Raw genomic sequence first — 27,236 nt, 5'->3', positions numbered from 1 at the left:
TACACACTCACAATAGACACCCATACACACTCACAATATACACACATACACATTCACAACATACACATATACACACTCACAATAGACACATATACAACAATACAGAAATAAACAAATCTTTAAAAACAAAAAGAGTAACTATCGATGAGACAGAAAACAGATCACAAAAAAGAGGATAAAAATTAATAATAAATGAATAAATGCAACAATACAGTACTATAGAAAACACAAAGATGCTGAATGTATGGGGGTGACAGTTTTGAGAGCAAATATTATGCAGATTATTTTTTTATAAAATAGCATCCAACACAGAGTCTTGTAATTCTCTGCTGCATATGCAGATGAACCAGTCTTAGCATGTGTTTCAATTCACTTTGTGTCTGAGACAGTATCCTGGAAGCACTGTTGGAGTTTTCAGATGTGTGCTCTGTGACTCAGATGTTAATGTGAAAAAGGTTTTCACTACAACAATCAGTAACCGGCTTGTCGAACTTGAGAGGTTAGCTATGTTTCCACCATGGAGTACACCAAGACAGGAGACTGTTGGCTGTATTTCACCCAGGTGACAAGCGAGCCATCTGCCCTGAGCTGCAGAGTAAATCTATGAACTGGATTTTGGTGAGCTGTCTACGTCAGGCCCCAGAAGTATGTTTAAGCCTTGATGGTTCCATATGCTCCTGGAAATACATGAGTAAGTGCTTAGCCTCCACTTCACTCCATCTGGTAAAAACAATCAACCCAATATCCATCCAATAAGCTTCCCCAGACTCCTTCATAATGCAAGCCATTTGAGGTGTCTCAGCCTCCCTTTCTACTCATGTGTTAAATTGTCTTTTCCTCTCTCCACTAACCCTGCATTCAAATGAAGAACACACACAACACACAACGTGGTCCATATTAACTCACTCCTGGTTCTGAACCGAGTATCCTGTCAGGCCCTGTTGTCATGAGCAGCAATGACCACAATGGGTGCCCACATGCTGCTGTGGCAAACAATTCAGTCACTTATCCCAGGAATCTTGAGCTCACTTCTCAGAGAAGAGAGGACTTTATCTCAGGAAAACCAGGTACGGGACACCTCGCTTGCTACGCCCCTGGGAGGCTTTGATGTACTTGCTCGGGCAGTGTGTAGTGTAATTCCCTCCTGCTGTGTCTGCATGGTGGAGACTATTGTCACACCCAGTGTTCCCTCTAGCTCTGTGGAGCACGGTAGATTTCACCTGCTCACCCAGACGCACACCTTGGAAGAGTTCATGAAGAAAGGTCAGGGAGCGAGCGAACGGTGCTGTCATAGTAACTGCAGCGTGGGTTGTGAGCCCCCGTGGGACACCCACCAGAGACAAGGCAGGGCAGAGCTGTGGAGACTGGAGACCGTCCATCCCTCACCCCCACTGCAGAGTACATTCACAGAGAGGCTCCGTCTCCCACCTCCTCGCAGTGGGAAGCACAGTGATTTGGATCGCAGAAACAGATTTTGCAGAAAACACGAGGGCTGGCCAAATGGCACAGGAACAAGATGCTTGAGAGAGTCAACTGTCTTTCTCTACCACAGTATGAGTATGAAGATTCAAAGGCAGGATTAGAGTGTTCCAGAAAAAGGAAAGGCAAACACACCCCTCTATCCCATTAGGCAGAGAACCAGGATTGAAATAATTGAATAAGGCACTTCTGCAATTACAAAAAAAAAAAAAAAGAACAACCAAACCAAACAGAATAAAGCCACCCTGTGGCCTTCATTGATTTTGTTTTATATTTTAGTTTGCTGACTGAGCCAGGAGGGATGGGTTGGGCCAGAAGCAGGCAGAAGCATCTCTGTGCACAGAGATGTTGGGAGTAGAAGGGACTCCTGCCCCCTGAAGGACAAAGCCAAGGCAGACTATTGAGGAGGAACAAAGGGTGACCCCTGACTCCCAGATTACATAACTAATGAATGACCACCAAGTGTGCTGTCACGGTGTGGAGCTTGGAACTCAACCCACACATCTGACAGTGAGCTTTGCCAGACTCTGAGAGCAGAGGAAGCGGGAAGGGAAAAAAACGTCATTGCCCAGTTCTTCCAAGTGGAAACTGCTCTCTGTGGCCAGGACGCCCTGGAGAGGGAGTATTTGTAGTATTTTCAATGGAAAGGGCTCCCATAGGTTCATACAATGGAACTTGACTTGTAGGTTTCAAAACCCCACATCAGGCCTACTCTCCTATCTCCACCTGAGGCCTATGGATGAGGACGTGAAGCTCCCAGCAACTGTGCCAGCACCGTGCCCGTTTGCTTCCTGCCATGATGATGATGGACTAACCTGCTGAAACTGTACCAGGCCCCCAGTTACATTCTTCTTTTCCTAAGAGTGAGTTGGTCATGGTGTCTCTCCACAGCAATAGAGCAGAACCTAAGACACACGCAACAGTAGTCCTCCCTGCAGAGGGCAGGAGTGGGGTGGGGAGGTAGCTCAGGTAGAGAGCCTACCACACAGGCATGAGGACCTGAGTGAGCCACATCCCCAGCACCCCCGTCAAAAGCCAGGCACAGTGGCACATGCTTGCAAACCTATCACCAGGCTGGAGGGAACCAGAGGATCCTCAGGGGCTTCCTGGCAGCAAACTCCAGGCCAATGAGAAACTCCGTTCTGGGTCGGGTGGGGGGACCAAAGACCAAAACAAAACAAAAACCAAAACAACAACAGCAACACAAGACGGTCCTGCTCTGGAGGTGGGATACCCAAGGTGACTCTCTGGCCTCCTTGACTATGAGTGTACACACACACTCAAGAGCACGTGTGTGTGTGTGTGTGTGTGTGTGTGTGTGTGTGTGTGAATGACTCTCCCACGGCTGTCAAAGACCTTCTTAGTGCTCAGTCCTGGGCAAGAGAGGACACGTGGTCACCTTACCATACTCTCCTCCTGGCATATTACCTGTCCTGGGCTCTGCTAACACAACCACACTTGAGCAAAGCATCTGCTGAGGTTGGGATGGGCGCTATGATCACATGAAACTCCTTCAATGGTAATGCCCAGAGCTTTCTGTCCACAGTGCTTGTGGGTACTTTCCAAACTTTAACTAAATAAAACATATATATATATAACGATAATAATAAAGAAGATGCTGCTGAAAGTTGGCAGAGAAAAGATCCAGTTACTTCCAAATGGAAAGGGAGCTTGAGTTCTAGAGAGGGTCCCCACTACATGACTGCTGGTACACAATGCCACTCCAGGCCATTTGCATTTCTAATTCGGTAAAAGCCGCAGGACACTCCGGGCTAGCCTCAACTTGTCCAATGTTCTGGGAGCTGTTGGGCAGAATTCCTTTGAGTGAAAGAAAGTTATTGCTTGTCAAGTTGGAGAAGGAGCATGGACATCCTGTCTTACTCTGGTCATCACAGTTGATCAGTCTTCATGGCTATTCCATCATGATTTCAGTTAGTCAACTTTCCTACTGTATACAGCGGTGTCTTAATTTCAAAATGTTAGACATGGGAAATGAAGAAATCCACATAAACACTGGAAAATCCTGTAAAGTACTCACAGGGCCCAGCTCATTCTCTAAAACTTGAAGTGTGTTAAGCTAACCCATGGCTAAAAGGCCCGTTTTGTGTTGTGCATTATCAAGTGTCTCGATATTTTTCATGCATTCAGGAGCATGAGCTAAAGTGAGCGTGGCGGCATGAGTGCTGAAGTTGTCAACATCAGAAAGGCATTGTGGGGATAAGAGCACTCCTCGTGGGACCAGCACTGTTCACTCTGTGAGGTGAAGAAATGCGGCTAGCTCTGGGTAGGTTTCCAGCAGCGTCTCTCTAATTCCTTCACTGTTTCAAGTTCATCCTGGAACTGAAACAGGACAGGCTTGTGGACCCTTCAGCATCCCGTGTGAGAGTATTTGTATCTCAGTTTGGTGCCAACAGCTAAGCACAGCAATTAAAAAACAGCCCAGTGGCTGGAGATGAAGATCAGCAATTAGGGCACACACCACTTTCCCAGAGGACATGAGTTTGATTCCCAGCACCCATGTCAGGCAGCTCACAACCTCCTGTAACTCCATCTCAGAGGAATCCAACACTACTGGCCTCTGCAGGCACTGTATGCACGTACCTCTCTCCACATGCACACAAAATTAAAAGAAAAACAAACCCTTCAACAAAACAAAACAAAAGAGCACAGAAATTGGACCAAAAATACCACATAGCCCTGATGGGCTCTACAGAAACCAGAAACACTACACAGCTCTCCTTTGTAAAGAGCAAAGGCCATGGAGACAAAAATCGCCCTTTGGGAGACATCCATACTTTTGCAGAAAGGGGCTTCCCAAGTACTCTCAAACTGGAAGGTCCCTTCCCATGGCGACCTTACCACCTATGCACAGTTCACTAATAAGCTAGAGCAAGCGCAGTGCTCACAGCTCGCTAACACACAGGAGCAAGCTCAGTGCTCTGGTGAGGGAAGTCTGTCTAGTAACAGAGATGATGAGGTTTTAACCTTTCCTGTTGGGATCTTTGATATTCATCACGAGCCCAGAGAAATCCCTTTGGGGCCAAGAAGCTCAAAAACCGTCCATTCTTGTCATCTAAATGCAGCACTGTGGGACATTTCCAGGAGCATGTCTAGGAGAGAAAGTATGTTGATAAGCTGAAGATTGGCTATCAGTGATGAGCTTATAAGGATGTCATAATCAAGCCTGTGGTTTGGCTGGGCCAGAATGGCATGCAAACATCACTGATGAGCATGGACCTTGAGTCCTGTGGTACTAGAGGCTTTGTCACTTGGAATTGTAACCTGTTACATTCTCTGAGAATTTCTCCCATTTGGGGAGAGGTCAGGATTTTGGAGTGAAAAAAGATCATGAGGCTAAAGGCCTTTAAAATCCCTCCGTCAAAACTGCTGCCACAGTTCTACCTACGTGGTCCGATCCAGTTCAGTGTAGCGGTGACGTCTCTTCTCTCTGTGCATCAGCTCCTGGTCAATAAGAGACAGCGTAGCACCCCTCGACCAAGGAAGTATAAACCCATAGCATTAGCCAGGTGTTGGTGACGCACGCCTTTAATCCCAGCACTCGGGAGGCAGAGGCAGGCGGATCTCTGTGAGTTCCAGGACAGCCTCCAAAACAATACAGAGAAACCCTGTCTCTAAAAAACAAAAAACAAACAAAAAACCATAACATTTACTTAGCTCACAGTTATGGGTAGATTTGGAAAGATTTCTGGTTTAGTTTTGGGCAATGGTTGCTGGAGTAACTCTACTCCAAATTCTTTCAGCATCCTCTGGGACCATCAGGTGAGCCTGGGAACATTTTCCTCTTATCCTTGGATGAGGTACAGAGTTAAGGCTCTGCCACACAAGCGCATTCGAGCCCCAGCTGCACTGCACCTGGCAACCTACCACTCGCTAAATCTCATCACCCAGCCCCGGCCACTGTCAGAGGGCAGGAAGAGCAACCCACCTACCTCGAGGCCAAAGCCTTACATCAGCGTGCCCAGAACCAGTGGAACCAGAAGTGTTTTTATCATATGGAAATGATGGACCAGTGATATCAGCAAACTTCAACTGTATGGAGACAACACCCTCCCCTCCCCTCTGCAGCTCACAGAGACGCACTGAGTATGCTGTGGTTGCTAAGGAAACAGTGAGCTCCCGGCCATGGTCTACAAGGCAGCTCGCCCCACAGTGTGGCTTTCACTCTGAGACTCGCATCCAGGGACAGTGTGGACTCAGGATGTGCTGTCCTTGTTTGTGGTAGACAAGAGAGAAAGAGAGTAACAGAAGCTCATGCCTGGTAGAGCTTTGTCTTGAACCGTCAGAGCTCCGTCAAGCCAGGTCTGAAACTGGTGGCAAAGTATAATACAGTTTCTATCGGTGCAAATCAAGTGACAATGGACACCATGGGCAGGTATGTTTTTACAAGGAGGGTGTAAACAGCTACAGTCTACCACTGATAACATCTTTGCAAGATAAGGAAAAAAAAGGGGGTAAACCCAGTTGTCCATCCCTCACCAATAGACCAAGCCTGCTACTATCAGAAAGGCTTGCCCATTTCTTCTGCAATCCCAAGCATGCAGCTCCTGGCCCTACCCTCAAGTAAGAGCTGTTGTTCAGTATGGATACATGGCATTCAGTTCTCTCCCACAAAACTACTGTCTATCACGTAAGAATGGAAAGTTTAATTGAGTCATCTCTGGCCAGGTGTTGGACAAGAAATAGCATGTTATAAATGATGGGGAGTGAATTCAAACGGATACCAAAGGAGACATTCAGTTACTGGAATATTCTAGAACTTCATGAGCAAAGCAAAAGAGGCAGTCAGATCTTCTATCTAGTGGTCATGCGGAAGACATTGTGAGACCCACCATGCTGTAGCTATGTGTAACTAAGGATTTTATTCCTAAGGGTTTTATTCCTATTTCTAGGTACACCTTAACTCGCCTATCAGCCACTTAATAGGTATTGACGTGTCAGTGTTAGGACCGCCTTGAAACCTTATGTTTACACAGTTACCTCAGACATCAGCATTTACCTGCATCTGCTCTCATAGACTCTCAAGGACATTCAGGGCTAAGGCGAGATTGGACAACACTTTCCGATTTGCCAAGAAGCCTCTCTTTGGTGAATTCCGACATTTATAAGTTATCATGTGTTAATTGCCTTGTCCTTGGAGACTGCTCTCATTCCCGCCTCATCCCTAGGGAGCAGAGGAGGTTAGAATGGCTGGGATCAGAGCGGCTTAGAGGCATTTAGCAGCTCTGTCCTCTTGGGAACTGCCTTGGCCACCTGCCAAGTCCAGCTGATCCCACTGTTGACAGCAGGGTTCTAAGGAACCTTGCTTATGGCTCTCCAAGCAAGCTCTAGATTCCAGAAGATAGCCGAAATTCAGCACAGATCAGAATCACCTCCAAACCAAGGCTTCAGAAAATTCAGGGAAGAAATGGCAGAGAATAGCTACTTTGGATTTGATTCCACCACTCAGCCAGAGGCAGTAGTAAGTGGGAAGGTTATTCAATAAATCTCAATTATTTTTTTGTGGAAGCATTCTCTTATTTGTTGTTTAATGTTTCATTAGCAATATGTACTGTACCAGACAATGGGTTTCATAATGGCGTCCTATTTGAGGGTATAACACAGTTTGACTATATTCACACACATGTAACTTCCTTCTGTTACATCTCAAATGAATGGCACTTGTCTCGTTGCCCCAAGCCCCTGGCGGCCCTGGCTTTGTTGAAGAAATAGCCTTCATCACAAAATGTAGGTGATCCAAATGAAAGTGACTAACGTCCATTGAGAGCAGAAGTCCCCAAAACAGATCTCGAAACCCAAGCAGGTATGTGGTGTGAGCTCAATGGGGAGAACCCTGGGTAGACAGGATTTTCAGGAGTCAACAGTGCATATGAAGGGTTCACTTGCACACCTAGACCTCCAACTTTCAGCAACGTTTGCTGTAATTGTTAATTAAGGTGTACCTAGAAATAGGAATAAAACCCTTAGGAATAAAATCCTTAGTTACACATAGCTACAGCATGGTGGGTCTCACAATGTCTTCCGCATGACCACTAGATAGAAGATCTGACTGCCTCTTTTGCTTTGCTCATGAAGTTCTAGAATATTCCAGTAACTGAATGTCTCCTTTGGTATCCGTTTGAATTCACTCCCCATCATTTATAACATGCTATTTCTTGTCCAACACCTGGCCAGAGATGACTCAATTAAACTTTCCATTCTTACGTGATAGACAGTAGTTTTGTGGGAGAGAACTGAATGCCATGTATCCATACTGAACAACAGCTCTTACTTGAGGGTAGGGCCAGGAGCTGCATGCTTGGGATTGCAGAAGAAATGGGCAAGCCTTTCTGATAGTAGCAGGCTTGGTCTATTGGTGAGGGATGGACAACTGGGTTTACCCCCTTTTTTTTCCTTATCTTGCAAAGATGTTATCAGTGGTAGACTGTAGCTGTTTACACCCTCCTTGTAAAAACATACCTGCCCATGGTGTCCATTGTCACTTGATTTGCACCGATAGAAACTGTATTATACTTTGCCACCAGTTTCAGACCTGGCTTGACGGAGCTCTGACGGTTCAAGACAAAGCTCTACCAGGCATGAGCTTCTGTTACTCTCTTTCTCTCTTGTCTACCACAAACAAGGACAGCACATCCTGAGTCCACACTGTCCCTGGATGCGAGTCTCAGAGTGAAAGCCACACTGTGGGGCGAGCTGCCTTGTAGACCATGGCCGGGAGCTCACTGTTTCCTTAGCAACCACAGCATACTCAGTGCGTCTCTGTGAGCTGCAGAGGGGAGGGGAGGGTGTTGTCTCCATACAGTTGAAGTTTGCTGATATCACTGGTCCATCATTTCCATATGATAAAAACACTTCTGGTTCCACTGGTTCTGGGCACGCTGATGTAAGGCTTTGGCCTCGAGGTAGGTGGGTTGCTCTTCCTGCCCTCTGACAGTGGCCGGGGCTGGGTGATGAGATTTAGCGAGTGGTAGGTTGCCAGGTGCAGTGCAGCTGGGGCTCGAATGCGCTTGTGTGGCAGAGCCTTAACTCTGTACCTCATCCAAGGATAAGAGGAAAATGTTCCCAGGCTCACCTGATGGTCCCAGAGGATGCTGAAAGAATTTGGAGTAGAGTTACTCCAGCAACCATTGCCCAAAACTAAACCAGAAACCGCGCGGGGACTGGGCTTCAATTCTGGCTCAACAGCCCGTGCTACTGCTCATTATTCCTGCATTATCCTAAGAGGTACTTTGTATGTTACTATGCTTCATGGGACTTGAAGAACATTTGAGACAGGAATCTGTGGTTTGTCCAGACATAACTAAATTTAGCACTGGGTTTTGCACTGAAAAATGCTAATTCTTTAGTTCTTAAATCAGTTGATGTAAAAAGGTTTGTGGAGCCAGGGAGATGGCTCAGTGAGTGAGATGGCTCAGTGAGTGAGTCACTTGCCACACAAGCATGAAGACTGGAGTCTTATGCTCAGCACCCATGTAAAAACTGGGCAAGCACACCACCCTAGTTATAATCACAGCCTTTACGAAGCAGAGACAGGGGATACCTCGGGCAGGTTGGCTAGCTAGATTAGCTGGGGTGACAAGCATTTAGTTCAGAGAGACCCCACCTCAGTAAGTGAAACAGAAAACAATCAAGGGAGACATCTGACACCAGGCTCTGGCTTCCACAGACATGTATACACACCTGCGAACACAGGCATGCACAAGCATGCACACGGCGCACACACACACATAAAGGGAGGGGTCAGGGGGGAAGCTTCAATACAAAGATGCTGCAAAACCAAAAAAAGAGCAGGTGGTTCCACATATGAGAATGCAACTTAGAAGGTGGCCTAAAAATGCCACCAAACCAAAGTAAAGCAAGAAAATGCCCAGAAAGTACAGGAGGGATGGAGGGTCCAACACAGTAAGCCGTGTCTGCCCGAGATGAGGCAGTGTGAACATCAGCGGGACATGACCAAAAATAGCCACAAGAGACTGAAACATGTAATTTGCCAAAGTGCAAAATTACAAGGACGCTAAAAAATGCGACTCTCTAGACCCTGTTAGAAGACACTGGGGACCAATTCACTTCTGGGGAAAGGGAGAGTTGAACATGCAGCCTCCATTCCTGGACAACTATATGCAAAAAGGCAACCAAAAGTCGGTAAGAAAGCCTCATGTCTACATAAATATTCCAGGAATAAATGTAGCAGTAAGGATGAAATGTGAATAAGTCATTTTCAACTCCTGGTGAGTTAATCCCCCCAGAAAAATGATTGTCAGTCCTACCAACATCCCCAGAGAGACGAGCAGGTGAGCTGACATCTCCAGTGGAAATGTACTGAGCTGCTTAAGAAGTTGGCTTGCCAAAAATATCAAGCCTGAACTCAATTAAACTCTAGTTCTAACTGCTAAACTTAAAGGGAATACAAAGACAGAAGATCGTGTTAATGGGTTCTTAGAATCAATAAGCTGGGCTCAACCTTTTGACATTATGACAGGAAGTTGTCATCTTCAGAAAATGGGGCAATCAAGTTACAAAAAAAATCACACCCAAAGTTCATAATATTTGAAGCTCGCAATCCTCCCGTTAGAGGCACTCATAGCTCTCCCCTAGAAACAGACAGCCCACAGGCTACAGGTCAGACAGCTTAGCTTAAATAAAAACTGCTTTAAGGTTCTTCATCCTCAGAACTGCTTGGAAGACCAGAAGGCAAACTTTCAGTACTTACAGAGAACTGGAAGAGATGCGTCAGCCATCACCGTATCTAAACACCATGACGAGCCTGCTAGGGCAGCGGAGAGCTACAAGCCATCGTAAGACAACCAGAGAACAGGAAAAGCTACCTTGCTGTTTGATATTAGAGACCTTGGTTTCTTTTCCCATTGCTGTGATGAAACACCCCGGGGCGGAGGCAGCTCTAGAGAGGAAGGGGTTAATCTAACTCTCAGTTACACGCTGCAGTCTGTCATGTCAAGGAAGTCACAGGAGCCGAAGCTCAAAAGAACCGGTCACATTATATCCACAGCCAGGCAGAGGGCGCTGAATCAGTCAGTGCATGTGACAAAATCAGCGCACGCAGTCTTTCCATTTTATACAGTTGGGGATCCCCTACACAGGGCACAGTCCTGCCCGAGATTAAGATGGTCTCCCCACATCAGCTGATGTCATCAAGACAGTCCCCCACGGACATTCTCAGAGGCCGACCTTAATCTAGGCGGTCCCTCACACGTGTGCCTGGAGGCGTGCCTTCTGGGTGTCCAGTTGGCAACACTGAGTACCACAGTAGGTAACTGTGTCTAACCATTTATTCTTAGAGTAAGGATATCGAGGTTATGCTTTGGCTACCACCCCCTCCATTTACTCTCATCCACAGCAGCTGGATCACAGCTCTGATTATTTACATGAGTCTAAGTCAGATGAGTCTCTCTGTCCTGAGGACAGAACCTGCGATCCCAGAGTTGAATCAGTATGTCTATGCTTCTGTTTCAGAGAGAAATATTGCAAGATGCAGCGTCATAGCAGCTGGATGGTCATCCAAAGGAGAGTAAAAGGCAGAGCAGAGGAACCCCAAGTTTGCTCACAAGCCAGCAATTAAGGGGTCTGCGTGATACGTGCACAGAGATTCTTTAACCTACTTTTCCTATTTTAATATGCTTGCAATTTTCTATATTAACCCCCCCATCACCGCAGGGGCTAGAGAGATGGATTAGCAGTTAAGAGCAATGGCTGCTCTTCCAGAGGACTCAGATCCAGTCTCCAGCACCCACATGCCACCTCCCAACCGTCTATAACTCCAATCCCAGAGGATCTGATGCCCCCTTCTGGCCTCTGTGGAGATTGCATGCAGGTAAAAACACCTACACATATAAGCCTTAATTTTTATTAAAACAAATTATAAAGAAAAATAGGTAAAGAAAACTATCATTAGACTAGAAGACGGGAAGAGTAAACATAGCTTTGGTAGCAAATGCTGGCAGTGGCACTGGATACCACAATAAATTCCTCAGGGAATCAAGTTTGGCTTTGGATAGAAACCCCTTGCCTATTTGGCTTTAAGTGAGAACCACGATGAGTCAGGAGCCGCTGCATCCAAGTTCAGGATCTTTAACAAGCACAGTCAAGTCGAACGCTGAGCTCTGCCCTGCTACAATGCCCTCTATCGTGAGCCTCTGAGAGCAGTGTTGAGCCAGATAGCACTGTGTGTGGAACAGCGCCTCTGTCCACACTTAGATGGCCGCAGTATTGCATTTCACTCGCCCCCAGCAGGCAGCTGTCGTTTCTCAATCCTCACAAACCTTGCTCTAGATCACACACCCCTGGGACTCTGTGTGCAGTGTCTTCAGCAGGCTGCTACACCGATGGCAAAAAAATATTTGCTCAGCCATTAAAAACTAAAGGCTGGAGAGACGGCTTGGTTTGCTAAGTTCTTGCTTTGCAAGCACTCGGACCTGAGTTGCATCCCCAGAACCCAGGCAGAAAAATGTCAGGCCTGTAACCATAGCTTTAGAGAGTCAGTGGATCCCCGGGGTTTTCTGGCCGGCCAGCCTAACCTCTTTGGGAGCTTCCAAGCCCATGAGAGACTGCCTCAAAAAGAAAGGCACCTGGTGCCCTAAGAACAACATCTAAGGTGTGTCCTCTGACCCCAACATGCATACACATACATCCACACATGAATGTGCACCCACATACACACACACACACACACACACACGTATACGCACACACAAAACCCTAAACACACATAGCCATGACCTTATTCCAACTGTGAGGACCTACAGTGAGATCAAAGGAGGTTGACAGAGTGGCGGATTATTTCTTCCCTAAGACGAATTCCCATCTCAAATTCTCATTCAAAGACTAACAAGAATGAGCAAGCCTGAGTGGTTCGTGGTTTTTAGGTCACACCGCATATTTGCCAAGTGCTCCAGAGGACTAGACCTGTAGCCTCGTTCTTAACGGGTGCGCAACACCTTCATAGGCAAGGCAGCCACTGTTTTCCACCTCCTGCAGGGAGGAGGAAGAGGAGGAGGCAGGGACCAAGCGGAGTCTACCAAGCTCCTGGAGACTCTAGAGAGGGTGATGGACCAACCAATCCCATTTTTCCTTAGCGGATTTTTTTTAATGAGAATGTTCCTATCAAAACAAATGCCGTAACGAAAACAGTGCCAGCCGGCCAGCATTCTTCAAGGTTGAAATCAAGATTCATGACTTCTAAAAACCGTTGTCTGCTATTCCCGTGGCGACAACCCTCCCTTAGGCTACACTCACTTGGCCTTTGCACTTTCAATCCATTTCTGTATATGTTTAAAATATGTGCTGTGCCCTCAGCTGTTTATCACAACTTCCAAAGGGCAAACTAGGAGCTGTTCTGAAGTGGGGAGGTGGGGCGTTGAGGGGTGGGGGTAGGGGCAGGGACAGAGTCATCTAAAACTAAAATATTGTATTGTTGCTCAAGATCTTGCGTGAATAAATAGCTCTCCTAAGGCCAGCTGAAAAACACATCTTGGGGCTAGGGATAGGGCTCAGCTTGCCTGGCTTGTGCAAGACCCCAGGTTCAATCCCAAACATGGGCAGGGGCGAGGGCAATAAGAGCAACAAGTATATCAGGACCGAATTCATCAGAGAGACTCAAATGTTGAGAAAAAATCAATAACCTTGACAACCAAGATGGCTGAGGAGACGCTACGCATCTACAGTACAGAACCGTGCAAGTAACTATTAGAAGGGCGACCTGAAATGATCGATTAACCCCAACTGAAAATGATCCCGTCAGATGTTTAATAGTCTATATGGATAATTTAGCGGGAATTAAGCACAGAAGTCACAAAAAGTTGCTTCGCCCAATTTAACAATGTATGAGCAACATTTTACCTCCGAGTAATTTGGCGAGAGGTACTTCCCGTTGCACTTAGCCATGTGCCTTAGGATCTGCAAAGCTTTTTCTCCTTGCTTCCGGGTGATCAGCCAGCGGGGAGACTCGGGAACCACCCTGGCGAGGAGGGAGACAAGGCAGAATCAGGTCAGAAATCTGAAAACCCCAAAGCTCCTGGGTCTCTCCAGTCAAAGGGATCATGCTGTGAGTAGCTTGCAGGTCAGCATGGTTCTCAGAATTGAAAACAGACTCTCAGAAATGAATTCTCTTTGCAATGAATGAGGAAAAAAAAAAAACGCTAACTTGCTGCAAAAAGAATTCTCCACAGTACACAGCTTTTTGCAAGCACAGGGAACCCGACAGTACTGCGCCTCTGGTTGCAGATATGAAAAGGGTTAGGGCTTAGTGCACATCTAGGAGAAGGCAGTCTTTACCTTATTCATGGAGGCTGGTTTGCCCACACATTACAATTCAATGAGGGATTAAATGATTATATTCCCCCAGTAAGAGTCAAATGCATCCATCTGGAACATCTTGATAACTATTTCTCTGACATTCTTAACCTCTCATTAATCAGAGAATGTTAATTTTCTCAATAGATTGTTTTAAATCATATTTAACCAGCATGGTGAAACATCGAGTTTGTTATCTCATAATTCTCATGAAAGCATTGCAAAGGGGTAAGTCAGAATGCAGTTACTTCATCTGGAATTTTGTATTGGGGTATTTCACTATTTGTCATGACGACTGTCAGTCAAGCAGTCAATAATCTCTGTAAGTTATCAGATTTCTCTAGTAACTCCCTAAGCCAGAGGCATCCTGGGGACTTAGGAAATCACCTCCATTGCCTTCATTTCTGCGTTGCTTTGGCGTCTATACTCATGCGATAGGATCAGTGCAGTGATGGCCAACATCACCTTACCAGTAATAAAGGAGGAAGAGAAAGCTGGGCAGCGAGATGGCGAGCTGGATGCCCTGCCAGCTGGGGGTAAAGTAGGCAATTCCGGGCAGGAGGATGATCCCGAGTGTGAAAAACATCTGAATCACAATCCCCACGATCCTCCTCTGTTTGGAACCCACTATTTCTGTCACTGGAGGAAAGCAGACACAAGAGATTAGGGGAGCGCTCCGCCACCTGCAAAACAAACAGACTTGACACCCACTCAACACTAGAATGTCAGGACACAGAGGCTTCCACGTGTGTTGAACTGCTGAAGATGGCTGTCCAGGTACCCAATGTGCATTTCTTCTACTTTTTCTGCACTGCTATCCTCGGGCTTCCTCTGGGTGTGGTTGAAGAGGACAAGGGACACCTGTGCTGGTTTCAGGACCTCAATAGCGCTGCTAAGAAGGCCATTGTCATTATCAAAATAAACACAGCAAGCTAGCTCACCTTTCTCACCGTAACACTAAGGATCTGAACATTATAGTCCCGCTGGGAGAGTATCACGGACATCATAGTTTCCACCACCACAAGACAGTTTAGATTGTGAACCCCATCGTTTGCCTTTTCATGTATATATCAGATCTCTAAAATCCACCTGGGCGGTTTCTTTGCTGGGATCCCGACCTCCTCTACACGTCCCCACTGGCTGGTTTTTCTCGCTGCCTTGCGGCTGCCCTAACCTCACAGTCTTAAACATCCCCACAGACATGGGTTGTGTTAAAAATGTCACACGCTTCAGTTATCCCTCTGTTCCATCCAGCGACTCTCAGCCCCTCCTTGTACCCTCTCTCCTTTTCCCATCATAAAAAGAGCTTCGAGTATCTAAAACATCCCTGCTAGGGTCTCACACAGTAGTCATGGGAGGGATTAGAAATCCAACATCTGAGCCGGGCATTGGTGGCGCACGCCTTTAATCCCAGCACTCGGGAGGCAGAGGCAGGCGGATCTCTGTGAGTTCGAGGCCAGCCTGGTCTACAGAGCGAGTTCCAGGACAGCCTCCAAAGCTACAGAGAAACCCTGTCTCGAAAAATCAAAAAAAAAAAAAAAGTAATCCAACATCTGGGACAATGCTATCAGATGATCTCTCTCATTGCCTTGGCCATAAACCCTCTACCACTTAACATAGCTGTCTGGTTTGGACTAGATCAGAGCCAAAGGGAGCAGCCTGGATGGATGAGACATAAGCAAGAGACCGCATTTCATATTCTCTATCTAGCTCCCACTTTAAACAGCATCCAGTCTCTGCAGCAGCCGGAGGCCCACCCCAAACCCTTGTGCTACTTGGGGAAGTGTAGCTATGAGGTCTCCGGGATGTCGAAGTGGGGGATGGTGATCCAGGCCCCTCCCCAGTCTAGTTCTCTAGGAGTGGTGGCAACAAAACACGTCTTACCAATCACGAAGCAGGTCATCCATGCCCCCTTTCCAAACACACCTTGCAGGAAACGGAAGATGATGAACACAGAAAAATTTGGTGCAAATGCCACCACGACCCCTGTGACGCCAACACCGAAACAGGATATTAGGTAAATGACTATCCTGCCATACCTTCATGAGAAAGAGAAAAGAGAAGAGAAACGGAATGAGACAGGATACAAAAAAAGAAGTCAGATATGCAAAAAAATAAAATGAATAAAAAATATGCGTCCTCTGTAATTTCACATTCACAGTAAACAATATCGATAACAACACCCGTGAAACCAGGTGGAACTCGTGTCTGGAGTGACATTACGGAATTAACAGCCCACAACATGTCCTTTGAGACTGAAGGTTACCCTGTGGTGACCCTCTCTGCCACGCTGCTCTTGCAGTTTCCCTGCATCTTGGGGACGTGGGGGCAGAATGAAGGCAGTCATGGCACATTGCAGAAGCCTCTGTTTCAATCTCACCCTAACGTGGGTAGCTAGCGTGGGTAGCTAGCGTGGGTAGCTAGCGTGGGTAGCTAGCGTGGGTAGCTAGCGCGGGTAACTAGCGCGGGTAACTAGCGTGGGTAACTAGCGCGGGTAACTAGCGCGGGTAGCTAGCGCGGGTAGCTAGCGTGGGTAACTAGCTCTAGGACACAGGTTGTTTGCTCCCTACCCAATCCTTCCCTCTAGTGACTGGTGAAGAGTAGTAAGTGGAGTTCTAACGTGAAAGCTATGAAGTTCTCGATCAATGTGCGCTGCTATTGGTTCCTTGTGACTTATAGACTACAGTTAAACAGCGCAGACAAAGGGGCGGGGTGCTGTGTCAGCTTCCCAGTCTGCTGTGAACTGGCCCAAGTGACTGGCTGACAGGAGCTCATCCCTAATGACCTTTGAGAGCTCCCTTCCTGTGCTATTTTCCTTACAAATTTCCACAGCGTCCTTACTTCTGCGCCTTTGCATTAAGGGCAGAGAAGGAAACAGCCTTGATGTACAGACGTGTCTTAAAAGTCAACTCTTTTTTTTTTTTTAACAGTTTTAGGTTCAAACAATTAAAGCAGAAAAGACAGAGTTCCCACGCACCCCTCCTTTGACACATGCACGGCTCGTCCTGTCACTGACTCCCCCACCCAGTGATGCACCCCTGAAAATTAATAAGCTTAAGGTGACATATCATTGCACAACTACAGTTTCAGGTTTCATTTTCCAGTGCTAGGGATCAAACCCAGGACCTTGCACGAGGAGGGTAAGTGCTCTGCTCCTGAGCTCAATGGAGTTCACTCTTGTGTTGGGCATTTCTGTGGGACGCAGCCACCCTTCCACGTCATACAGAAGAGTCTCGTGTCCGTAATTCATTGCTAGTGGGAATGCAAAATAATGCAACCCATTATTTATTCCTAGCAGTCACTCTTCATCCCAGGCAACCACAGACTCTCCCACTGTCTCCACGTTTGGCCATTTTCTAGAAAGCTCTACAGATCTATAGGAACATTCTAAGGTTCTATAGGATTTGCACAGTATGTAGTCTTTTCAGACTGGCTTCTTGGACTTAGCAGTGTGGGCTTAAGTTTCCTCTACATCTTTTTAGCGTTCCTAGCTTTTTCTTTTTACTGTGGAGTTATATTCCACCATCTGGATATAATCTGTTCATTCACCTACTGAAAAAATATCTGAGCTGCCCCAGATGCTGACAATTGTACATAAATCTGCTGCACAGCCCACATGAGAGATCACATGTGGATGTACATTTTCCAGCCTTGCTGGGTAAATACCAATACAATAATTTCCAGTCCCATGCATTTAGTTTTGTGAGAAAGTGACAAGTTGGCTTCCCTCTGTTGGGTCATCATGTGTCTTACCAGCAACGAACAGCAGCTTCTGTGGCTCCGCACGCTTGTTAATACATTAGCCTTAATTTATTTGGTTTTAAAATTGATAAGTGTATGGGGTTTTTGTCTGGGTACAGCTCTGCACCATATGTGTACCAGAAGAGAGCATCTGATGCCCTAGAACTGGAGTTACAGACAGTTAATTGGAATTACACCTGATTATAAGCCACCATGTGGGTGCTGGGAATTGAACCCAGGACCTCTGTAAGAGCAGCCAGTGCTCTTAACCACTGAGCCACGTCGCCAACCCTTATCCTGTGGTTTTTGCACCTGTGTTTATAAAAGCTAAAGGCAATGAGGTTTTGTTTTCTTCTAATATGTTCATCTGGTTTAGGCAGTAAGATAATGCTGATGTTACAGAACATGTTAGGGAGTGTTCCTTCACCTTTATCTTCAGAAAGAAATGGAGACAACGGTGAATAATTTATTGCCAAGCGGTAAAATTCACCTACCCCAAATCTGAACCTGGTTTTGGAAGGTTATTCATTACTGATTCAATTTATTTAATAGGCATAGGCCTATTAAAATAATTCACTATTTATGTTAGTTTAGATAAGTTATGTCTTTCAAGGAACAGGCCCACTTGACCTTGGTTGTCAAATCTGGGGCCATTGTCATTTACATTGTTCCTTCACTGTGTTTTTAAAGTCTATTTGAAGTCGTTTTCAAGCCATCATTAATTTGAGTTCTATCTTTTTTTCTTTTAGTTGGCTTGTCTAAAAGCTTATTAGATTTAGGGGCTTTCCAAAAAACCAGCCTTTGGCTATTAATTTTCTGTGTTGACTTACTGTTTTCAATATCTTTGGTTTCTTTTTGTTTTAATTTGTATCATTAACTTTCTTCTGTTCACTTAGGATTTAATTTGATCATCTTTGTTGTTGTTACCTAGTGTATAGACTCAGATTGTGGGTTCTAGATAAATCTCATGTTTTAATAAACATATTAATGCTGTAACTTCCCTTCTGCATTGTTTTTCTGCACCCAAAATATGGTAAATTGTTTTATCTCCACTGTGTTTAAAATATTTTAAATTTCTCTTGAGATTTCTTCTCTGTTACCAGAAATATGTATGTTTAATTTCCAAGTATTTTGGGGGTTTCCAGTTTCTTGTTACACAGTTATTGTTTAATTCCTTGGAGACAAAAGATTAAATGTGGTATGACTTTCTAGTCCTTTAATTTTGTTGAAATGTATTTTATGGCCCAGAATATAACTTTATTAATGTCTTTCGTGTATTTAAGAACCTATATTTTGCTCTCGTTGGATGACATGGTCTGTAGATGTCCATCATACCCGGTCGATTGATGGTATTGTTACATCTTGACTGTAATATTCTGTTGGTTGGATTTTTACATTTCAGAAAGGAAGCATTAGAGTCTTCAACGACAATGAGGGATTCATCTGTTTCTCTTTATGCTTCCATCCTGTATTTTCAAACTCTGTTGTTAGGCACATATATGTTAAAGATTATTGTGTCTTGTTGAATAATAACTAAGCCCATGCTTCCCCTGTGAAGTTTTCCTTCCTAGTATTAATATAATGAGTTCTACTTTGTTTTGGTTATTCTTAGTGTGGTATATGTTTCTCCACCCATTTACCCTTCACTGTGTGCATATTTATATTTAAAGTGAGTTACTTGTAGGTAACTTATTGCCGAATCTTCTTTTGATGCACTCTGACAACTTTTGTTTCGTTGTGACTGAGTGTTGGGCTGGGTGTAAGCTCTGGTAAAAGAGTTCTTGTCTGGCCGGGCATTGGTGGCGCACGCCTTTAATCCCAGCACTCGGGAGGCAGAGGCAGGCGGATCTCTGTGAGTTCGAGGCCAGGCTAGACCGACAGCCTCCAAAACAGAGAAACCCTGTCTCATAAAAACCAAAAAAAAAAAAAGAGTTCTTGTCTGTAATGCATGAAACTCTATATTGGACATGGTGGTATGTGTCTGTAACCTAGCACTTAGTAGGTAGATATAGGGCAATCAGAAGTTCAATGTCACCCTTGACTAAACAACAGTCAAGGCTAACCTGGACTACCTGAGACCCCATATTGGTGTAGGGGGGAACCCTGCTGGAGCTAGCGTCTGTCAGGTTGTCTGGGCTGGCTGGCCAGCAAGTGTCTCTGTGCCTGCCCGCCTGCACTGGAGTTACAGGTGTGCACCCTCATGCTCAGCTTTGATGTGGGTGCTGGGGATCCATATGGAGTCCCTGTGCTTGTACAGCAAGCACTTCCCCCGCTGAGCCGTGCCCCAACCCCCACGCCTCATCTTCTCACAAACCCACTAACAGCATTCTTCATTTCACAGTGTTTGATCTCGGGTATTTCTTTTTGGTTCTTAGAATTTCCACCGTTGTTTGCATTGTCCATTTTCTCCCACTGTACCCTGTCCACTAATCGATTTCCACATTAAGCATAGTTTGAAATTTGTCTGGGTTAACAGCTCCGCCACCCTCTCCAGGCCCATGTCTGGCTCTGATGTGCGCTCCCTGTGCAAGCTGCGGGTTTGTCTGCTGGCATTTCAGGGTTTTCTTTGATTTGCCTCTTAGGGTGCCTTGTGACTGAATTTTGTTTATCTAGACTGCAGACGACGACATCGAGGACATGTCACTTTTTCTCTTTCACTTTAGTTGGGATGTGGTGGTTAGAATTAGACTGGATGGTGAGTCGAATGGGCTGGACTTCTGCATTTTGCTCCTCCCACATGGGAGGTTAGCACTGCCATGAGGTAGGTGTTTCTTATCCTTCAGGTCTGACATTCATAAACCTGCAGAGTAGGTTCTAATTAGCCAGGCTGGGTTTTTGTGTTTTATGTAGTGTGTGTGTGTGTGTGTGTGTGTGTGTGTGTGTGTGTGAATGTTAATGTATGTGAGTGTGCGTGCATGAGTGTGTGTGTTTTCCGGGAGCAGGCCTTATTCTGAACAAAAGCACAAAGGGGTTTCTCTTGACAGTCACTGTGAAAACCTGGTAGACTCAGAAGAGGCAGAGATCACAAACATGGGGCTGGAGAGATGGCTCATTGGTTAGAGTCTTCTCTCTCCTTCCAGAGGACCTGCTCTCAATTCCCAGCACCCGCACCAGGACTCACAACATCTGTAACCACAGTTCTAGAGAACCTGACGACCAGGTCTCCCTGGATTTCGCTTTTTCCCTCCTCTCCTTCCTCCTGTCCCCCTTCCTTACCCCTTTCCCCTCCTCACGTCCTTCCCTCTGCCCCTCCTCCCTTTCCTCTACAACTGACCTATCTTTAGCCATATCCTAGGGTTCTTCCAGTCTCATAGTGGTTCACACACTAAGCTTCCAACACTCTAGCGATTTGGGTCAGGTTTTTATTACCCAGCAGCCTCTGCTCCAGTAAGTGCCAGTTACTTGTAAATCTACCTAGCTTTGCAATTTGGGGCGCAGCTGCTTACCCTGTGACCTCACAGCTGGCCAGAGGTGCTGACTTGGCAGGTTTCTCAGCCTCATTCTCGTCAGGTCTGGAAGCTCCTCACTTGAAAGCCCCTATCAAGAGTCTTAACTCACCCCCGCACTCTGTCTTCTCATTCTCGTCAGGTCTGGGAGCTCCTCACTTGAAAGCCCCTATCAAGAGTCTTAACTCACCCCCGCACTCTGTCTTCTCATTCTCGTCAGGTCTGGGAGCTCCTCACTTGAAAGCCCCTATCAAGAGTCTTAACTCACCCCTGCACTCTGTCTTCTCATGGGTATATGTCTGTTGAAACGCCTCCCATACAAATCACAGACACACAGGAAGAAAAGACACCTACCGGTGGTCAGTGCTGATAGGAGGCAGGGTTACTTACAGCTCAAGTCAGCTACCAGGGAAGACCCTCAGTCCCTGACTAGAGCTTGGGTCCTCTCCTATGCGGAGTTACTTAAGATATTCGTTTATTGAACATGCAGGATAAAGTATATAAGCAAAAGCCAATTTTTTAAAAATTAAAGTTACAGTAGAAATAGCTGTCATGGTATTGCATGGCTGCAGTTCCAGCACTCAGGAGACAGAGGCAGGGGGATTGTGAGAGCTTGAATCTCATCTCATACACACAGTGAGACCCTGTCTAAAACCAAGAGGACAAATCCAGAATGAGAAAGCAACATAAATAAAAATGTGAAAAATGCAATCCAAACTTTAATTGGGATGTGGTAGTTAGAATTAGACTGGATGGTGAGTCGAATGGGCTGGACTTCTGCATTTTGCTCCTCCCACATGGGAGGTTAGCACTGCCCTAAGGTAGGTGTTTCTTATCCCTCAGGTCCAAACTGTAGCCATCAAGGAAATAAATGGCATGTACATGAAAATCCCTTAATAATGTTGAGAAAAATTCTTTTTAATACAATCTGTAGAATAAAATACAAAAAAACCCCAAAATTTTAAAAGCGGCAGACTGACTAAATGAAGCAAACCCCAACCACTGGACTGTTTTGAGCACCCTAAATCTACCCCTTGCCTGTCACCTGAGCCGTGACATCACTGCCCTGGGACCAGTGTTCTCCCTGGGATGCGTTCAGACCCACAAGGGCAACTTTCCTACCAAGGAACAAGGACAGGAAGTTTGAAAAGGAAAGAATTAGTCAAACCAAGCAAGTGTGGATGTCCTGGGCAGTGAAATAAAAAAAAAACTGAATGTAGTTAACAGAAAGCATTCTCCTCCCCATACATGTAGTATGTCATAGTGACGCAACCGGTTAGCCTACCCATACCAACCTGTCTGCTGCATAGCCCAAGGTGAATGCCCCAGCCAGGAAGCCCAGGTTCAGGATGGCTTGGGTGAGGTCCAACATCCAGGCATTGACACAGACAAGGTCAAACTGGGGAAACAAAGAAAAATACATGAAGATACCTGGGGAGGTTCATCTTCAAAACGCTTTCTAACGTAAGCCAACCGCCTTTACAAGAGTTTTGCTTATATATGCCTCACCTAAACTATGAGGATGTATCTTAGGCATGTGTATACATTGATCTGTGCATATTTCCTTTGTCAGTTTAAATGAATGCAAGGGAGTGAATCCCTAGTGTACTATGAATGCTGACACTTTAAAATAAGGTTGTTAGGTCAATCTATTGTGCGTGACTACGATGTGCCTATGCTATCATCCAGCGACCACCTGCTATCATCCAGCATAATGATCGTTGTAACTCTAATTGCAGTGAGCTACTCAGAAACCGACACTTAAATTTTTTTTTTGGTTTTTATGAGACAGGGTTTCTCAGTATTGTTTTTGGAGGCTATCGATCCAGCCCGGCCTCGAACTCACAGAGATCCACCTGCCTCTGCCTCCTGAGTGCTGGGATTAAAGGCGTGCGCCACCACTGCCTGGCCCGACACTTAATTCTTAAAATTGGTCTGTGACACTCTAACCCCGATATGCTAAGGGATTCTGTCATTAACTCAAGCTCTCAGAGGTATGGTTCCAATTTTATGATCATGTGTGCGATTATTGGAATAATTGCCCACTGGCGTTAGACATGTCGCAAGCTCATCTAGAGAAATGTGGAAAGAAACTCAGAAAGCAAACAGATTGCTACCCGAAAATCCAACACTTTGCTTTAGAAAAGTACCAAGCAGTGTCAAGCAAGTATAAAAACATGCACAATAGGATTTGCTTCCAACGGCTTTAAATAGCAGGGTTAGGAAGAACAGAGACAGGCACCGGGCACCCAGCAGGGGTGACCCTGTTAATGAGCTTCCACAGCTCCTTTTATGTTGTGTGAGCTTAAATGCCCCAAATTGTCTTCAAACCCACGGAATTCTTTAATATAAAACTGGTTCTCCTCTTTGCTCCTCTGTAAGAGCCAAATCAGAAAGGACTGTTATACCCTGTATTTATATAGGATTAGTTGAAAACAGATACCTATTAGCACTTTCTAAAAAGCCTGGAGAGCCGCCTGCCCGCTCTTCTGAGCATCCCAAACACCAGGGGCCAAAGACAGATGCTGCATTTCTCAAGCTTCTTGCCACTGAGGAGCTGCTTGGGTTTAGGGAGCTGGTACGAGACCAGAGGGAAGGAATCTGCTTCCCCTCCCATCCTGGCTACGGCAGAGGTGGCTGGTGGCTGGTGACTAGGGGTGTTCGTCATTCAGGGCTTGCAGCCTTGACCTAGCCACACGCGGGCAGAGGGATCTGACCCGACTGGAAGTGGCATGGGGATGTCAGCGTTGTCATCAGACGGGGCAGGGCTGACTACCAAGACCACAGAGCCTACTTTTCTATGTTCTTCAGTCCTTCCAAATTAGCTCAGTACAATCCTTTTGTTAACTCTGTCTCTGACTAATATATCTAGGCTGGTTTTCATTTTTATGACTGGGACCATGCTGGCTTGCAAAAGTACAAAATAAGTGTCAACAACGAATGTGTATTTGACAGGTGTTCTGTTCTGTCACATCCCTGACCCTCTAACTGCCCCTCTCTCGCCCAGAAATCGGGCCACGCCCCTTCAGTCCCTGGACAGTTGACAAGGAAGCCTGCTGCTGCACAGTGGCCTTCCAGTTTCTTCTTGTTTACAGATGCCAGGAAGCCCAGCCCCATGTCCCCACCATGACAGCCCAGCCCGAGAGAACCTCCCTTTGTAGTCTTATTCTCTTGTTTACAGCCTCCCTCCATGCTGGAGGCCACACAGGCTCTCTCACATGGAACATCTCCATTCCCTCCTCTGGAAACGCACAAGAGTCAGAAATTCCCTTTGTCCTGTGGATCTGAAGGTTGTCCACTCAGGATCCCATCAATGCCACTGTGATATGACACTTGCTCTCGGTGATGGCTAATCTTGGCTGTCAACTTGACTGCATGTGGAATTAACTAAAACCCAAGTGACTAGGTACACCTGTGAGGGATCTTCCTTGGTTGAATCATCTGAGTGGAAAGACTTACCCTAAATCCAGATCTTTTGAGGTGGCAAGGTCCACCTTAAGTCTGGGCCACACCTTCTGGTGGCAGCCTATATAAAGGACATGGGGGAAGGAAGCCCTGGCTCTTTGCCTGCTTGTCTTCACTCTAGCTGGAGAGTTCATTCCTTCACTGGCATCACAGCCTACTTCTTCAGGGTTCCAATATATACTGAGGACCAGCTGAGACATCCACACTACTGGATTCCTGAACTTTCTATCAAGAGACAGCCATTGTTGGAAGAGTTGGACCACAGCATGTAAGCCTCTCTAATAAATCCCATACATTGACCCAAGTGTGTGTGTGTGTGTGTGTGTGTGTGTGTGTGTGTGTGTGTGTTATAGTGTGTGTGTTATATTCATTCTATCTGTTCTGTTCCTCTGGCTAACACACTCTCCAAATGCTTTCCCATGGGGACTCATCATGGCTATGGTCACAAACCTATAGTTATCCCAATAGAGTTCTTCTTAGGTCAATTCATTTTAGCTTTCCTTTCTATGAACTGCTTCCATTTTGATATTTTAAAAATTATTAGTGTGTAGGAGGTGCATGCACGCATGCTGGGGGCACACATATGCCGTCACACTCAGGTAGAGATCACAGGACTAACCCACAGAGTCCGTTCTCTCGTTGGATCTTTCCATGGGTTTGGGGATCGGGTGGTTGGGCTTGTGCAGCATGCCCGTCTACCTGCTGAACTATCTCCACAGCCGCACAGCATGCCCGTCTACCTGCTGAACTATCTCCACAGCCGCACAGCATGCCCGTCTACCTGCTGAACTATCTCCACAGCCGCACAGCATGCCCGTCTACCTGCTGAACTATCTCCACAGCCCACAGCATGCCCGTCTACCTGCTGAGCTATCTCCACAGCCGCACAGCATGCCCGTCTACCTGCTGAGCTATCTCCACAGCCAAGCCTATTGTGTCTTATGAATTATAACAAACCAGTGCTGAAGCTGAGAAACTGAGGGCCAGGGCCTCTCTCCCTTCAAGAACCTATCATGCTGTCCCAGTAGATGAACTCTCCTAATTCTGGGGACTGAAGGACGCTTCCCTTCATGACCCCTATCGTGCTACCTGCGATGGCTCTCTCTCTCCTAATCATCTCCCACTCCAGGACCCGATCACTCATGGCTGCCTGTGGTCAGATACAGTCTTTCCAAATAAGGCACATTTGAAGGGTAACCCCATGTCAACCTCATTTCTTACAAAGCTGGTTTCTTTTGTAAGTGTCAACGGTTTCCAGACTCGGGGTTGGGTGCTCGGTGTGACGGCTCACTGTCAGGAAGCTTGCTTCAGTATCCTGGGGTTGCCACTCCTAATCCTCTGCACGCTGCTGGGATAGCCGCCCTGGGCACACTACTGTGCTTAAAGAACGTCAGCAGAGAGGGCCAAGCGGGGTCTGCATCGGCCTCTCCACCGACAAAGCGCCTCAGGGGACCTAACCCTGACACCGATCAGTAGGTCACCTTAGATCACCATATTCACTGAAATCTTCATCAGAAACACAAAAATGCATGTCTCTCTCTTAAGACAACCTATGTAGAGCAAGTGACCCACAACCAGTTTTAGTTCCAGAGTGTACATATCAGAAGCGTTTAAATATTCTTAATACTCATAAATCCATGTGTGGCCATCTTGTTACTTATTAATCTTCAAAGCCACTTTATACAGAGTAACTCTCCTTGGCACAGGCTGATAGGAATCTCGGCAGGCCTTCATGGAAGGTTTACCTGTGTCTCCTTCTGCCGAATACAAAACACGGGCAACTCTGGGGAAATTAGGTATTTCTGAAGGTTTCCAGCTAAGACATTTTTCTTAGAACTTCCCAGCTGCCAAAACCCCCAAAAGACACTATGTTGCTTTGAGTCTAATGAAAAAATTCCAGGGCAAGTTTTCAGTGTATGTGAAGGTTGCAAATCTCCTAATTTTCTAAAAACTAGAGCAGCGAAAGTTCTCTGGTATACAAAGGTCAAAGGTGAGAAAGTTAAAAAATAATACAAGTATTCAGAAAGCCTTGCTTGCTCCCCAAACCACGGAGAGTGGGGAGTGGGCTTCTAACCATCAGCTGGACTTTGCACAGAAGCCCAACTTAGCCATCTTAAGCAAAGCCTCATGTCAGAGACACGATGGTTAAAGGACTTCCGTCGTAAGCCATGAGAAGCAGCCCATTGGTCAACTGAAGGGAGAAGGTGGCACCTCTGAAGTCTAGCCACAGAGGATAAGTGCCCCCATTTCAACTGTTCACTGACGAGCAGCACTGTCCTCCAGACCGGGCTCCTTTGGAGGCCGATCTCCAGTGTGGTGCCTGCCGGGAGACAGGTGGTGATGGGCGCAGCTTGGGGAGGTATCATCCCCAGTTCCCATAAGCGGGCTGCTATGTAAGGGAATGAACTCACCTCTGGATTTCTCTGGATTCCTCTCTTGCTGGATGGTCCCCGCCCGCCCTCACCTCTGTGATGCTGTCACCATGAGGTCCTTAAAAGGAGTCAAATGGAGGGGGCCACCTGACCTCTAAACCTGTGGACTACATAATCACTTTTCTACATAAGCACCAAGTTTCAGGGACGCTGTCCTTGTAACAACAACAGAGGGTGAAAACAAGTGATCAATGGAGCCATTCCGAATGGTTCTGAGCCTGAAGGCTGGAACCTTCAAACGCTTCATCATTGTGACCATAGATGGTGGCTTCAGCCACACAGGTGCCCTACTGTGTGTGGCACAGACCAAAGTAATCACACATCAATTTCCAAAGATGAGTTCCATTTT

At 46.2% G+C, this 27,236-nt stretch overlaps 1 protein-coding gene across 1 annotated transcript in view; it reads right to left on the bottom strand.

Annotated features, from left to right (window-relative positions):
- Slc22a3 (solute carrier family 22 member 3) overlaps positions 1–27,236 on the bottom strand; it is an 84,796-nt gene that overhangs the window by 23,165 nt on the left and 34,395 nt on the right. Inside the window, exons 2-5 of the mRNA XM_040728172.1 lie at positions 22,286–22,389; positions 15,688–15,842; positions 14,274–14,442; positions 13,351–13,468 (exon numbers count right to left, since the gene is read on the bottom strand). Of these exons, the coding sequence (XP_040584106.1) occupies positions 13,351–13,468; positions 14,274–14,442; positions 15,688–15,842; positions 22,286–22,389 (546 nt within the window). The remainder of the gene's footprint in view (positions 1–13,350; positions 13,469–14,273; positions 14,443–15,687; positions 15,843–22,285; positions 22,390–27,236) is intronic.

This window comes from Mesocricetus auratus, unplaced genomic scaffold (genome assembly GCF_017639785.1).
Source record: "Mesocricetus auratus isolate SY011 unplaced genomic scaffold, BCM_Maur_2.0 Super-Scaffold_100018, whole genome shotgun sequence".
NCBI classification, from domain to species: domain Eukaryota; kingdom Metazoa; phylum Chordata; class Mammalia; order Rodentia; family Cricetidae; genus Mesocricetus; species Mesocricetus auratus.
Note: the sequence above shows the minus strand (reverse complement) of the source record. Positions and strands in the feature narration are given on the sequence as shown.